Source organism: Xiphophorus hellerii, chromosome 5 (assembly GCF_003331165.1).
Source record: "Xiphophorus hellerii strain 12219 chromosome 5, Xiphophorus_hellerii-4.1, whole genome shotgun sequence".
Taxonomy (NCBI): Eukaryota; Metazoa; Chordata; class Actinopteri; order Cyprinodontiformes; family Poeciliidae; genus Xiphophorus; species Xiphophorus hellerii.
In genome coordinates, this window is record NC_045676.1 from 23,555,719 (window position 1) to 23,572,648 (window position 16,930).

General features: G+C 36.5%; 1 protein-coding gene across 7 annotated transcripts; it reads left to right on the forward strand.

The window, feature by feature from the left end:
• Positions 1-1,290: 1,290 nt before the first annotated feature.
• LOC116719348 (CMRF35-like molecule 8) lies at positions 1,291-8,027 on the forward strand. 7 transcript variants are annotated; one of them, XM_032561841.1, is made up of 9 exons: positions 1,291-1,765; positions 1,861-1,917; positions 2,324-2,641; positions 3,356-3,499; positions 3,598-3,630; positions 3,728-3,760; positions 6,576-6,668; positions 6,888-6,931; positions 7,027-8,027. In XM_032561841.1, exons 1-9 carry the CDS (start codon positions 1,726-1,728, stop codon positions 7,249-7,251), a joined length of 987 nt encoding a protein of 328 aa, XP_032417732.1. In that variant the 5' UTR covers positions 1,291-1,725; the 3' UTR covers positions 7,252-8,027. The 7 variants fall into 7 exon arrangements, with proteins under 7 accessions (XP_032417732.1, XP_032417734.1, XP_032417735.1 ...); XM_032561843.1 differs by lacking the exon at positions 3,598-3,630 and adding an exon at positions 4,975-4,988 and having other exon boundaries at positions 6,572-6,668; XM_032561844.1 differs by having other exon boundaries at positions 1,293-1,765; positions 3,356-3,478.
• The last annotated feature ends 8,903 nt before the right edge of the window (positions 8,028-16,930 follow it).

The window sequence follows — 16,930 nt, forward strand, 5'->3', positions numbered from 1 at the left end:
AAATATGTTGTTATCTAGTAATCAATCTCTATAACTTGGTTATGAACAAATATTTAACATGAATGCAACATATGCATTTAAGCAAAACAAAAACAAAGAAAAAAAGCTCTTCATAAATAGCTAACTATAAAGCGGATGTAAGTATACATTTAAATAACTTGAATCGCTGCTGACCATAAGAAATAATTCACAGCATGTTGGTGAGATGGTGTGATGAAAGAGCTGAATAACTAATGTTACGCATTTCTGACTGTTTGTCTCCACATCCTGTTATGGAAACAACATGCAAATGCTTTAAAATTCAGTGGAAGAACTGGGTTACAAATGAAAACAGCTTTTCTTTCATATCAAACAGGTTGTAGGCTGTTAAATTACACAGGGTGTGTGTCACATTAATGGTGGAAAAAGACGTGTAGTAATTTACTTACTACCAGAGTAACACACACACACACACACACAGTCTTTCCTTCCAAACTCAAGGCAAAAGCTGAAGTGTCCATTAAAAAATAACAACAAAAAACCATTTTAAAACTGTACTTCTCTGACAGAGGTCCAGACTGAACAGAAACTATCCTCACTCATCGCTGTAAAGTACGTAACCTATGTAAATTACTGCAACATTTTCAGAATTTACATATCTGTTGCTATTTGTGTTGACCTAGTTTGGTGCAGCTTCATATTCTGAAAGAGTTATGAATTTCCATTCTCTGAGAAAATAAGATCTGAATCCATCCTTTGTTCAAATGAACAGCATAAATTGCACAATAAATAAACAGGCTTTTCGGTAATATTTAAATGTATTGTCAAAGGCCAGAGCAAAGGTAGCTGAGAATGAACATCGTGACTTGAAAATGGATGTTTGTATAAGTTCTTGGTGAAATTCGACTGGGTTTGAGCGATTTCACAAAAACGTTTAGAGACTTACACCAAAATACTTGCAGCTGTAGCTGGTAGAAAGGAAGGCTGAATACAAATCTAGATCACACTATTCAGATCTCCATTTGTTTGAAAATGTTTTCTTTCTACAATCGTGCACTTTTTCATCTTTGTCCCATAAAATCCCAACAATTAAAGGTTGCAGGATAACAAAATGTGATCCAGGGACTCTGAAACGGCTCATCTGAAAAATGCCTCTATCTGGACGTATCTGGTAATAAAACTGGGACTGGATTAGTTCATCCATGCAACAATAATATCCCTCACCTCAAACTGCAGTAATATGAAAGATCTACTTCAGCAAAGTGCCAGGCTACGTTCACACATGAAAATCAACTCAGTCAAAATTCAAACATGTTTCTTATTATAACCTGAGCTTTGAATAGTCCACTTTTACCTCCAGGTGAAATATGTTAACATAATGTGCCCCGAGAAACTAAATAGCTGGTATGCTAATTGTTTTTGATCCAAAGATAAGTCGTACACTGTGGACATTGTTCAGTGAAGCGGAGCCATGTTTTTGTCACATGAAGCAGGTGGAGGTTCACTCTGTATATGAATCAGGTTCCAGCTTTCGCTTCTGCATTTCTTCTCCTTCTCACGCTGGAGGCAGATGCTCTTACAAATGACATGCAAATGCATCAAGTTCTGTAGAAAAAAGGAGAAGCTGAAACCATAATTTAAAAAATAAAAAACAACAAAAAGATCAGAAACGATCACGGATCTGACTTCCTGAGGAAAAGTTTTAGGCCAATATTAGTTTCAGTTCAAGCAGTTTTGAACTCCACAATGAGGATATATTTTACAACTATTGTCTGGTTGCTGACAGGTAAGAGCATTTTTTTATATCATAAAGTGATTTGGGACTTAAACAAGTAAAGTGTGTGAAAATGAAATTCCTTTTGTTAAATTTTTTCATGACAGTCAGGGGAAGTTTACCTTTAGAAGTGAAGAATAATGGAGCGCCCCTCAACACTCCTTGTAAGTACATTGGTTGTAAAACATACTTTGAAATGTCTTTACAAATTATATCAGGAGCAAAACAGAAATTAAAAAGAAACAATGTACCTGAGAATACGACTGTGTTACATTTATTAACTATTAAATATGTGTTTTCTTCTTTTTACTGCTTTGTATTTCAGCAACAGTAGAAAAATGATGCTTTAGCACGTACTTACAGTTACTGAAAAGAACAAAATATATCTAGACAGATTTAAACGCAGTAATGCATTTTACTCAGACACATTAAGAATAATTAGCAATCACGATAATGTCTTATTTTGAATCATAAATGGTGTCTAAATGTTAACAGTCAGCTTAAAACAAACCAAAACGTGCCTTTAATAAACATAAACAATCATGATTGAATTCTTTAATTCTCCCAAAGGCAAAAGTGCAACAGTGGACCAAACAGCATACACTGGAGATTCTGTTTCCTTCACCTGCAAATATTCACAGGCCGATGAAAACAGCATCAGAAACTTCTGCAGACTCGACGGACACAACGGCTGCGCGAATATAATTTCAGCGCAGCTTTCAAACTACACAAAACTGGCAAAGATTTCCCTCAGCGATGATAAGCAGCGAGGATTGTACAAGGTGAACATCTCCATGGTGACTCAGCAGGATTCGGGCAAATACTGGTGTGCCTTGAAAAAAGATGATTTCATCACTTGTTTGCAGGAAGTCGTCCTCCATGTTCTGAGTGAGTACTGATCTAAATTAGTGAATCGCTGTTTAAGAAATTATCAATATGATGCGCCCTTATAAAAACATAGTACAAAGGGTTTCTCTGAAGTTATGGGATCTGAAAAATCTCCACATAACATTAGACCAATAATCATGTCTCAGGTTGAAATGGTGTTCAGCAGTTCATCCTCCAACACTTGGCTTAATGTGAATGAAAAAGCTATAAAACTTTCCAAACAACAGGCCACCTAAAACACTCAAAGCTTCAATGTTTGTTGTAAAGCATCTGAAGTTTTGCTTTTTGCAGACATTTTTGCGCAGTCAAGCTTGCTGCCATGCTAGAATAACATTGATATGTTCTCCCTGTGTTTTGACATGGCTTGTTGATAGTTTGGCTTGTTAACATCATTTCAATGAGGGTCCAGTTGAATTATGCATAGATAAAACTAACAAAAAAGTAACACTAACTAACTAACACTTCATAAATGTGGTGCAAGTCACACAACACAGATAGGTTGCTTGCAACCACAGCCTCCTTTTTACTGTTATTGTAAAGGGTAAAAATAAATAAATACTTAAAACCCCTTGAAACCAGAGCTGTCTGTTTTAGAGCTGTTATATATTTCTTCACATATTTACTTCTATGAGTTAAGTTTATTTTTTTAAGATGAATTGTACGTCAATTAATACTTCTTATGCTTTTTGTCACTTATACTTTGTTGCTGTTCAGACCCGGTTACAGTCCAGACTTATCTCGAAAAGGGAGAGTCACCACTACCACTACTACTAGTGACGATTAGGTCCAACAGGGATTCTGATCATGGTTCTGGTTGTGGTTCTGGCTCTGGTTGTGGTAAGAATGAATCAACAACAGGTAAAGAAGGAGTTATTATCATCCTATAAAACATTTTTAAATGTCTTGTTTGTTTGCACTGTAACTCTATGTCTGTTATTCGTGGTTATCTCGTTTAGACGATGAAAAAGGAAGCGGAGGATCAAAAACAGGTAAAGAAGGAGTTATTATCATCCTATAAAATATTTTTAATGTCTTGTTTATTTGCACTGTAACTTTATGTCTGTTATTCGTGGTTATCTCGTTTAGACGATGAAAAAGGAAACGGAGGATCAAAAACAGGTAAAGAAGGAGTTATTATCATCCTATAAAACATTTTTAAATGTCTTGTTTGTTTGCACTGTAACTTTATGTCTGCCATTTGCGATTATTTCTTTAACCCTCCTGTTATGTTCCGGGTCAAATTGACCCGTTTTAAAGTTTAACATTTTTTCAAAAATAGTTGGAAGTATTTTTCTTTTGCATTAAACTTTTTCTATTTGTCTTAATAGGTGCACTCTACATATAAATTGAAAATTTATTCATTTTACACATTTGTAATCCTCCCTGCGTCTACATATTACATAGATACTGTTTGGGTCAATTTGACCCGGCAGTCAAATTGAAGGGTAAAAAAGATTTAAAAAATGTCCAATTCTATGTTTCCTGGCAGCTATGAATCATATTTCACCACACACCCACACACACCCACACCCACACCCCCACACACACACACACACCCCCACACGCCTACACACACACACACACACACGCATACACCCACGCACACAAGCCTGTATGTATGTCACATAAGCCCACTTTCTCACTATTCTCTTTACTTCACTAGGAAACTGCGAGAAAGCAGGTGTTCATGCAACTTTTGCCGGGAACATTTTCTGTTCCTGTGGACAAACTCCACCCACACTGAGTGACACTCAGCAGAAGTGGGAGAAAACATAAATACTCTCTGCATGACTCATTTATCTTGATTTTAATCAGCGGGTTAATTTGACCCAGAACAGTATACGTGTCTCAAGTTCAATTATAATGATCACCTCTTGAAAAAAAAATTCAAAATTTAATTTTTTTTTAATGAAAGATCAATTTCAAGGAAATTATTGTTTTTTTGTGTCTAGGTTTTTTTCAGTGGACATAAGAAATGTAAATTTCATTTTTATGTCCAAATGAGTAAATGAGCAGGTTGTCGTCATTGATCCTTAATTTGTGAGAAATAGAAAAACATCATTGCACAAATATTGATTGAAATGGTTAGTATTGGAGTTAATAATCAGATACAAAAATGTTTTGGAGGAATTTTTTGGTTTCTGATAATTGACCCGTGATCATTATTGCTGTACCTCAGAAATGAACAGGACAGGAGGATTAATATGGTAAACATGAAGGCCATAGAACACCAAGTATACAAGGATATCTTTCTACAAAAACATTTTTAAAATGTTTGTTTGCGCTCTAACTGTGTTATTTGATTTTTTATCTTTTGCATGGCGACGGTAAAGACCAAGAACTACCACCAGATAAAAAAACAGCTGTTGGTTGTTGTTATTATAAATGATGGGGTTGTTGAGTTTAATTTTATTGTTCGTCTATTTGACAAGCACAGAAAACATGCTGCAAAATTCCAGAATAACAAAAACTGCACAAAAGAAAACACAAGACATAAAATAAAAAGAAATACGGCTGTGGTCTTTGGCTGCAAAAGCAAAATACGGAGAATTGCCCACTAATTTAGAATGTGTGGAATTGTTACATGAATTATTATATCAGCTCTTAACGCAGGAAATGGCCGACCTGCAGCTCTCCTGAACAATCCTTTTAGGAAATACACCATCTTATTAAAATACTGACATTTAAGTAGATTCACACTTAAATGTGAATCTATCAACAAGTTATGTCCACATTTACCAATTTTTTTTTTTGCCAGAATTAGCGCCATATCATATCTCACAGATCGCAGCCATTGTAATACAGAAAACAGGAAGTCCCAAGATGCATTTCTTGTCCAGTCTTGGGAACCAGTAATCAATTGTAAGCGCTGCCATCTGGTGGCCAAAATGTGCAACACAGACCAACTACCTCAGCGAGAAAAACTGTAAATATGCAAAACATGCAGATAGGAAATACAATTTTTCTCCATTGTTTACGCACAAACCATAGTACTTGAGACACAAATAAAGACCACAACATGTAACTGATGCACCAACTCACCGAACCAGTTCTGCTAAACTACAGCCACAATTCCTGTTTACACTGAAATTGCTGTTCTAAATCTAAATATTTTTTCAAAATAACACACAATTTTATGCATTTGGCACAATTTTCATGAAGAAAATTAACTCACCGTTTTCACAAGAAACACACTGTGTGTGTTTTTATATTTGTATGTAGAGTTCTGAGAGCATGTGGCAGGCTTTCAAAAAATGTGTGGAAATAATTGAGAAAAACTGTAAAATAATAAAAGCAAAACAAAATCACTCAGAAGCATTGCTGCTGTAACATAAAAAATAAATCAACACCTTAAATGGGATAGATATTCAACCAAAGTGGAAAATATAACTTTACCACTCGGCTACAAATGTTTTCTAAGGAAATAAAGCAGAGACTACATTCCAGGTATAGCTACCAATATGAGTAAAATACATCTGGTGTGTGAATAATATGTAGTACAGCAAAAGAAATATTAACAAGATTAAGGTGAGAACACATGTTTATATGTAATAATCAGGAAAATGGGTGGTTTGCACATACAGTCACCAATCACAGGTTGTTTTGATCCCCCTCACCATTTAGATAACATAAATGTTGTGCATAAATCTGCATATGTTAGTGATAAAAGGTCATAATTTTGTGAAAAAAAGTAAGAATAATTTTTTTAAGCGACTCTAATCCTCTTCCATAAGAAGGAGTTATTATGGCTCTATAAAAACATTTTTAAAATGTGTTTTTGTTTTGTACATGTGAAAGGAATGGACTCAAGCTGCGTAAAAGAGGGATTGTCCTTTTTTTTTTTTTTTTTACACTGTAACATGACGTCTTGAAAAGCCGAATTGTTAATTTACCCAAATTAATATTTTGTTCCTGCTGTTTCTTTTGTTTGCAGGAATGATTGCTGGTATTGTCTGTGGTGTCGTGATCGTGCTGGTGCTTGCGATTGTCTTAATACTGTGCAGACGGAAACTCTGCAACAGACAAGGTTAGGGGCGGCTGTGTGAAAAATAGAAATATTAATCTAATTCAATTTCTGTCATAAGCATGGTTTTTCATTTAGCAGTTTGGCAACTTAAAACTCAGATTTTGTGCCAATAAATTCATAAAAACTGACTGTGTGACAAGATGTAAAATATCCCAAACAAAACATAAATATCCTGTAGTAATATTTAAATATTCACTATGTTTGCATGTTGTGCTTCAGGGGAAACATCAGAGCAGAAGATAAACATAATACAAAGTGCAGAGGTCTGTATTTGTGTCTCATTTACATTTGATAACAACAGGATCATTTTTCTCGTCGCTACTCTGGAACTCGTCCTAATTGTTGTTCTGTTTTCCAGAGAAACGATAGAGATCACCAATATGAAGAGATACAGATACAGAACAAACAAGCAAACACAGTCTGCACTCTGTATTCTACAGTGAACCCACCTGCAGACCAGCTGCACTACGCCAGCGTCAATATCCAGGGCGGAGATCCCACCACTGGTAGTGATCAAAATGCCTCTGCACATCCTCCAGCAGAGACCACTCTCTACTCTATCGTCACAAAGCCTGGAGAATAGAGCAGCCAAACTTCCTGCGTGTCTTTTCTGAAACATGTTGTAGAGAATTTGATCTTTTTCTTGGTACTTAACAGTGGCGTCTACAAGGGGGGGGGGCAGAGAGAGGGACCACTGAGAAATGCTGGCCACCACAGTGGTGCCCCCCGAGAAATTTATTTCATGTCATATCTTCTTCAGTGAAGACATAAATGTAAACAGGCAAAGTAAATAAATAAATGAAATTCTATATTTTTTGTAGCTGTGACGCCCTAAAATCGGCACCCTATGAGAATGTTCAGGGGCTGCAGGGATTTTAAAGAAGGAATGTCTCGCGTCAGGAAACCTTTTGATTTCTTTTACTCCAAACCCAACAGAGAAGCTGCCAGGAGCAGCAGATCCAGCCAGGGGCGGAGAATCGAGAGGAGGGCGAATCCTTAACTCTGTCCTGCTGAGCCTGAATCCTATGGTGTTACTGCAGCCTGAGCTGTTAATGAACTATGGGAAATGTAGGCTGCCACTGGAATGGACGTGCTGATTCTTTGTTTTGTTTGCTTGTGAATAAGTGAAACTCTGCAACTGTGGAGTCGGAACTGTATTTGGAGTTTTTATTTTACTCATTTCATGCATTAATGTCTATTCTTTGGCTTTTTTGTCTTGATTTTAGATATCTTGTTTGACTTTGATCAAATATTGTATCAGTATTAACAGCTAACTTTCCTTCAGAAATATTTTTTCCATCGTTTGACATGTATTCTGAACCTGAGTTTCATAAATCACAATGAATTACAACTGGAAAAGAATGTTAGTATCTTATTTTTAAGGAAAAATAATAATAATTTGATTTTCCAGGACATATATTCTTAACAAGACTGAAGTCACAACCTTCCATTATAAATTACACAAAATTTGCAACATAATGTTAATGTGTGATACTGTGAGTTGGGAGTTTTTTTTAAATTGATTTTATTTTAGATTTCCCACAATGTTTGGGATAATTTCTCTGGCTATTTTCAAAATTTTATGTTATCTTTTACCCTTTATAAATTAGAAGATTTAAACACTTCTTTTAATTTTTTATTTTTTATTTTTTTACATAGCATTCCAGGTTTTAGGCACTAATATTTTATGACAAATAAGTACTGTACCATTTTTCTGTGTTGTTGTTCCACAGCGCCATCTTGTGGATAGTTATGGGATTATTAACGACAGATTTTTCTCTGCCGTCCACTCAGCTCACATCGCTTCTTGTTCAGTCTGGCCCAGGGGCGCAACTATATATTTTTGAGGTGGATGCGAACATCATCGTTTTAGGCTAGCTTAAGAAAAACTGAATATTTACAACTCTCTTGTTGATACACTGACATTTCTTACCTTCTGTCTTTCAACCACTTTGAAAAGCTTTTCTTCGTCTCTCCAACATCTTTATCCTTCCCCCTCTTCCGTTTTCTGTTTTGGGCCCCGGAGTTTTTTCTGCGCCCCATCTTTAGCTCCCTGTTGTCGAGGCATTACTACAAATTTAAAAGAAACAAAACGCGCCTCAGCCGCTGCCCAAGCTGCCTGTATGGGAGGGGGGCGCCTAATCAGTGCTGTTCCTCTGTTATTGATCATTTCATACACAAGCAGCTGTTAAGTACATAAAATGCTGACTATATATATAAAAAAAATTCCCCACATCGTTTTTGCGCCCCTATGCGCCACCTTTTGCGCCACTGGCTACAACACCTGCAAGTTGTCGGGAGGTTCGGCGTGCAAGCCAGCATGTGGAGGGGTTTAAATAAATTAGAAGATTGTCTAAAAGTTTTATTTGAATACTTGAGTTAGAAAAAGTAAACTCATTTATATATTTGATTTATGTAATACGTTATTTTTATTATCTTGACAAAATGTTGAAGGGTACGCCACAAAGCTCTATATGCAAGCGTGTTAATGGAAAGTTGAGTGGAAGAAAGAAAGTGTGGTAGGACAATGTGCACATCTGTCTAGGACAATCACAGTTTTGTCAGGATTGTGAAACGAAGCCCAATAAAGAATTTGGGAGAGATTCAGAAGGTGTAGACAACCACTGGAGTCTCAAGAGACATACAAAGTTAAATTCAATATGAATTCAAGAATACATTATTGATCCTAAAATTAAGTAAAATATGTTTAAAAATCATGTTATTCAAGGTTCTTCAAATGGTTGTTAGGAAGGATCTCTTGTAGCAGTCTGCATTACAGCAAACTTGATGAAGCCTCTGACTGAAGACACTTAGTCGTAAAGTAATCTGACAACATCATGAGCGTCATACTTGGGATATAAAGTTGCCCAGTTGCCTTTATAGATGAAAATACATTTTGACTTTAATTTGGGAATTAAGGTCCCAGAACCTAAAGGAAAAGTGTGGAGGCACAGAATCGACCGTGCTTGAAGTCCAGTGTGAAGTTTATTCCACAGTCAGAGAGGATTTGGACAGCAACGCCATCCGCTGTTCATGTCCACTTTGTTTTTATCAAATATAAAGTCAGCAAAGCCATCTACCAGGGAATTTACTGCACTGCTGTCAGCTTAGTCCACTTTATAATTCAACCAGGTCAAATTCATCCAAACCAGTTTTTGTCTGGTTTGGTCTAAATTCAGTTTAAATCAATTCAATTCATTTGAACAAAAAATACTTAGATTCAGATCCAGTCACAATTTTAGTTCATCACTGTTACAAACTGATTAGTGGATATAAATTAAGCCCATCTGATTGTTGATTTACCAACAATTTCTACATCTAAAGCACGGGGCGACTGTGGTGGAGAACAACTCCCTTTCAACAGGAAGGAACAGCAGTATGAGCGTTGTGACTGTACTGTGATCGGCTGAGGGTTGAGAGGACAGAGCAGACAGAAGCACAGGTCCAGGATTACAGTCAGAGCCGTAGGCGTAGGAACCGGGGAGAACATTATAGTACCCTAGACCGTTACTTGGTCTCTGACACTAACGACAATAAACGCAGGTAATATACTTGAAAACAAGGTAAAAACATTGTCCGTTAGAATGGATGAAAAATGTTTAGATACTTAAATAACACATTTTTACAAGAAAAATGTCTAGCATAAGCTAAAGCTAATGTTAGCCACAAAGTTTAAAGGAAGTAAAACTCACCTTCGTATCTGTGTATAACGAGGCGGACATGTTAAAACCTTTCTGCAGCTTATTGTCGGGGCTTCGGATCGATGTACATCATTAATTGTTACCTTGGACAAGCCCTGCAGACGCCCAGTGTAAAGAGCCTTTTTCAATAGATCGGAAAAGATTGAGCCGCTTTGCCCCGAACGCGGAAGCTGAGGTGCAAAGAGCCCAACAGTTCAGAGTTTCTCATAAATCCTCTATTGTCACTATTTAAATATCATTGTTCCAGGTAGGGGAAGCCATGCTTTGCTGCATTTTACAATGAACTTAAGTTTTATATCCAGACTATCAAAGACAGAAAATAGCTATTAAAACAATTGAACTCTGTACTGCTTTGAATGAACAGTTGGGAACCGAAGCCCCGTAGCTTTTTCTTCATCTTGAATATATTTATCTGTATTTGTTTTTGTTCTGGAGGCAGAACAAATGTTTCACTCTGTCGTTGTACAGTGTGTCTGTGAATAAAGTTTTAAAAAAAAACATCCCCCCTCCCCCACACCTAACAGACTTCTTGTGGCTTTGATGTCATAGTGATGTCACTCATCCTGTCTATGACATCACTGGCGGCTGCCTTTGTATTGCCAGATTCCACAGAGAAATTCATTTGCAGTTTGAACCAGAGAGCAAAGATGGAAGAGGATAATTTTTTGTTGACAAAAATAAACAATTTACAGAAGAACCGCAGCAAGCTGCAGGAGGAGAACCAAGAGCTTCAGAAAACCATAGAAAGTCTGAAGACTAAACTAGAGAGACTAAACAGAACGGACAAGACACACAACTGGCATGAGGAAAATAGCTTACTTATAAATTCAAATGCATTTTACAAAAAACAAATCAGAAAAATTCATCTGGACCTGGAGGAAGAAAATGAAAATATACGCCAACTAAGATGTGATAATGAAGCCAAATTAAGAATAAAACATAAACTGGAAGAGGATCGGAAAAAACTGAGAAACACTGCAGAGGATAAATTAAGAGCAAAAACAGAAAAACTCGAGTTGCTAGAAAGAGAAAATGAAGAGTTAAATAAAGAGATTGTAGCACTGAAGATTAAAAATGATAGGATCAAATCCAGGCTGGCGGAAAAAAGCAAAGATGTCCAGGAAAGGGAAGAACCAGTCAGGGTAAATATCCAGGAAGAGGAACTTTCAGCATGTCAGAAAGTAGGGAGAATTTTTATGCATTTGTACGATTCTAGAACGTTGGCGTATTGGGTGCCACCCTGGGTTTTTTTTTAACAGTAAAGGATATTTTGGGTTGCTGGAAACAGGATGTTTGTGGGATAGTGATGATTTAAATGAATTACAAATATAAATACTCTTGTTTGCTTTTGGAGTTTGTGCCTAGTGAGAGATGCTTGCAGGAAGACATCTAAACGGGTCAAACTGGAAGCTGACACCAGATGGTCTGCAGCAAGAGTGATGACTGACGGATGATTAAGGGTCGAAGTTTATGAACCAGAAACAGAGGAACTGTACATGAGACAGGGATGCACAAGACAACTCCTTGTTCTGTGGGTTCATCAGTTCCTGCATCGTTTCTACAGAAATAAATAAACAAGAACTCTGAATTTTGCATTCTACATTACGGCAGCTTGCAGGTGCAACACACCTGTGACTCAAGAGAACAGAAGAAGCAGCTGCTATGTGATTAACTCAAGATAACCAAATCCAGGGGTCTCAAACTCCAGGCCTCGAGGGCCGCAGTCCTGCAGTTTTTAGATGTGCCACAGGTACAAAACACTGGATTGAAATGACTTGATGACCTCCTCCTTGTGTAGATCAGTTTTCCAGAGCCTTAATGACCTAATTATTCTGTTCAGGTGTGGTGCAGCAGAGGCACATCTAAAAGTTGCAGGACTGCGGCCCTCGAGAACTGGAGTTTGAGACCCCTGAATAGGCTCTGTAACTAGGACCGCCCTAAGGAAATAAAAAGAAAGTCTCTGGGAGGAGCTGTTTTAGAGCGGGTAGATTGTAACTAAAGCACGCTGCTGTCCGTTCTCCTTGCAAGTAAATCTAAAACTCACTTGTCTCTCTCTTCTTTTTCAGTTTGAAAATGCTTAGGTAGATGAACCTGACATTAATTTGGTCCTTCGAAGCCGGATCCCAAGATCCTGAAGGATTCCAGCGGGTGAGACCGAATCCAGAAGGACCGTGCGCACGGCTAAACTCTTCAGAATGAGTTTAGATCTTTTTCCGGGACTGGTATTTGGTTTACCAGCTGGAATCTGACGCTTGACGGGACTCCGTTTACTGAGAGTAAATTGTCTTTTAAAAGAAAAGCGTGAATGAGTTGATGGCGTTCGCGTTAAAAGAAATCCTGTGTAAGAAACGCTGTGAATCCTGGGCTCTAACAGCTGAAACTAAACGGCTTTAACTTTATGCTGTTGTGGTGATAATTGGATGGCGGAGTCCAGCGAGCAGCCGCTTAAATCCGTCTTAAAAGTTTCATTCCGTAAAATAAAAAGGGCGGCGGAGTCCTGCGTGAAGACGCTTCAGCTCCGGAACTGAAGTGTGATTGGAGGTATAAACACCTTTAGGTATTTTATCTCATTTAAAGTAGCGGGTTTGGAAGGAGCAAACCAATTGAGGATGCAGAGGCAAGAATCCTCCACTCGTAAGAGTCCAACAAAGGATTACCACAATTGGTATTTTTAATTGTTACCCACTATAAAAAAGAAACCAGTTTTTAGAACAGCCTAGGTGTTGACAAACTGGTCTAAATTGTTTAAAATGGGTAAAAATAGCAGGAAGTGGAGAGAAGTGTTTCAATATGTGTTCGTTTAATTTCTTTTATAAATGAATTCATTTAAATTGTCCGGAATGGTAGAAAAATAACTGCAGTACTGGAGAATACACAGCAGATGGCGGCATAGCAAACTCGCCATTAACAACCATTGAACGAATTACTGCTTTATAGTTCAACAGTAAATGTAAATCAAAAGATTAACAGCAGTGAAAATATTGGGAGTGTGTTGAAGGGCAGGACCCTGATAAAATACAAAATATCTGAATAAATGGATAGTAAAGTACAGGTTAAAAGGTTAATTAAATACTAAAATAGAACTAGAACTATAGGATAAAATAAAAAACTAAAGAAAGAGCCAAGAAATTAAGGAAACAGAAGATTGTGATAACAGTGTGTTGGCAAATAAATAGATGACTAAATGAAAAACTAACTAAATAAATACAGGAATAAGTAGATGAATATAATAAATAAAAAAATATCTGAAAACTGGAACAAAAGTCATAAAGGAAAACAAGTAACAGACATTAATGTGAAACACAAGAAAGGGGAATATGAAAGTGTTTTTAAGAAGGAAAAGGATGAGGAAACTTTAAACAGTTAAAGTTTCATAGAAAGAAAAATAATGATGAAAACTACTAGCTCATGGTTTACAGGAATTAATAAACTGAGTAGTAGGTTTGGTAAGTATGGCATATGTGGTGATTTAGAAATAAGGAGAAAGGCAAGGAGCAAGTGAGTCAAAGTAAGAGAATGGAAAGATGATTTGAACAAATATCAAATTAAAATGATCGTTGTGTTCAAAGTTGCTCTCATAGCAGTTTGGAAAAATGTAATAACTGGAAATAGAAAATAGATCTTATAGAGAAACAGCTAAAATGCTTTGCATGGTCCAAAGGATGTTTATAAAAATCTGAGTAATAATTATGTAGAATTATAAGAATTAAAATATTAGATAAGAATGTTAATTATTCTTTGCGCAGATTAAAAAAAACAAGCTGCAGCTGATTCTGGACATCTTAACATTCTTTTAATAATGAACAAAACTTTATTAAGATAGAGAAATATTAAATCTACAGGACTTACTTTTAATTGATTCAGTGAAACTAAAACTAACTCTCTTGGTAAATAGTAATTGATCAAACAGAGGAACACATAGCCTTCATGGATTTCAAATGCACCATTAGCTCTGCTCCTAAAACCTTTATTTTTATTGCCAATATAAAACAAAAACAAATGTTTGCAGTCCAGTTTAAAGAATCCAAAACAGATTACAGTTTCTCTGGCTACAAGATCAATGTACCAATGGGCTCTTTGCACCTGCTGCGCTGACGTCACGTGCTCATTCATCCGACACATTATCAGAGTCAAACTGTGTTTGCTGCAGCCAGGGCCGCAACTACATATTTTTGAGGTGGATGCGAACATCATCATTGTAGGATAGCTTAAGCTAACCTGAATATTTACAACTCTCTTGTTGATACACTGACATTTCTTACCTTCTGTCTTTCAACCACTTTGAAAAGCTTTTCTTCGTCTCTCCAACATCTTTATCCTTCCCCCTCTTCCGTTTTCTGTTTTGGGCCCCGGAGTTTTTTCTGCGCCCCATCTTTAGCTCCCTGTTGTTGAGGCATTACTACAAATTTAAAAGAAAACAAAACGCGCCTCAGCCGCTGCCCAAGCTGCCTGTATGGGAGGGGGGCGCCTAATCAGTGCTGTTCCTCTGTTATTGATCATTTCATACACAAACAGCTGTTAAGTACATAAAATGCTGACTATATAAAAAAAATTCCCCACATCGTTTTTGCGCCCCCTCTAGTGCAGCGCCCCTATGCATTGCATACACTGCATAGCCACCTTTTGCGCCACTGGTCTGGCCTCATCTGTTATTGCAGACAAACAGGTTGGTAGACGGTGGATACTTTGGCAGATACAATTTTAAAAAATTACAACAACGTAATTAGCGTTTAATAAGACCAGTTTCACGTTGTATCGTTTTAAGTGCGTAATGAATGATGCGTTTAAAACATGTAAACGACCTGCTGTCTCATTAAGTGTACAAACTTTCGTCCGTTCAGTCTGCCACTGTTAGAATAGACGAACAACGCCACCAAGTGGATATTATGTGTCTTACCCTGACATGTATAATTAGCCTTTTTAATTCACTGGTATGTTAGAAATGAGAAAGATGAGAAAAGCCTCTGTGAACAATAATGTTTACCTCTTAAAGAAGCCAACATTTGGTTTTTCAGTGAATCTTTCCCAAAGAGAAGGAGTAAATAAACCAAATGCTCCCTCTGAAAGAGGGGAGTTCAGGTGACCCACTTTTCTGAAGAGACATGGTTGAAATAATCTGATATACTGAAAATAAATGCATGAGTTTTTCACTGAGTTTTTATGTGATGAGAAACTTTTAATCGCTTCTCGGCCATTTGGCTAAGACAGCGGTCCCCTCCAGTGGGTCCGTTGGGTGATAGCGGTATAGTCTTTGTGACTTGGGATTTAGAGGTTCATTACATTTTGTTCCTGGTTGAGATATTGACCGCTGAATACTGGAAAATATCTCCTCCTTTTAGTTTTGCATATACTTGTGTATCTGGTTTTAGTCATTTATTGGTTCTTAGTAAAGGCTTTAGCCTTTAACTGGTGGTGCCTCCACCATGGCGCCTACTCTCGCCGGCATGCGGAGGCACCACAGTGTTCGCTTTTTATTCAAGGAACAAGGTAAGTCAACTGGAAAGTCGAGATTGGATTTCTCAAGAAAATTGATTCAGCAAACGCTCAAGTTCCAGCCAGACGACCTGAATTGTATCCTCACCCTGCCTTTCAACAGAGGATACAATGTAAGTTTTAGCTCTGGCGCTTTCCAGCTATTTATTGAAAGGATTTTGCCCTGGTGAAAAATTAAGCATACTTTAAGTCATGAGTATACTTCAAGTTCACTTAGGATTAGTTAACTTAAAGTGTGACATTTTGGAACAACTAATCTTGTGTTTGTGTACTTTAATAGTATTTAAATTGTATTAAATCACAATTTAAAGTGTACTAAGTGTTAAGTTGTTTTTTTGGACAACTTAAGTTAAACTTAGTGTACATTAAGTATATTGCTTTTTATGTAATATAAACATGCTTGATTAGTATGTTTTGAGTGTACTATTTTTGTGATTGAATTACATATAAAATATACTTATAATGTATTTTAAGTATATAGGCGTGACATATTTTCTATATTAGTAGTGTGATTACAGTATGCTACAATTACACTTTTGGTTTATTATAATTGCTAATGAAGTACACTGTTTAGTTACTTAATGTCTTTTATTATTCTGCTTTGCCACTTTGTACATTACATGCTTCATACACACTACGGTACTGCAAACATATCAGGCTACCAGAACACAGAAGGATCCATTACAAAACACTTTACAGGTGAAAATAATGAACACATTATTTGCTTTGTTCAACAACATTACATCAAGTTCCACTATTAAGATTGTTATTTTTCTATTCTTTGCCATATTAACAAAAATAGTAAAAGATTATTAAGGCACCTAAAAATGCATACTTTATTAGCCTAAAGTATACACTGAAATGTAATTTAAAACATACTGAAATTAATCATTTAAAATAAGCGTTAAGTGAATTTTAAGTGAATTTTTAAAAAATTCTATTTTGAGCATATATTTTAAAGTATACGCAAAATATCTTTAAAAGATATTTTAAAATGTTTAAAATGTATTTTCAATATACACTTGAACAAGTGTGTATTTTCGTATATGCATATTTTGTTCACTTTTA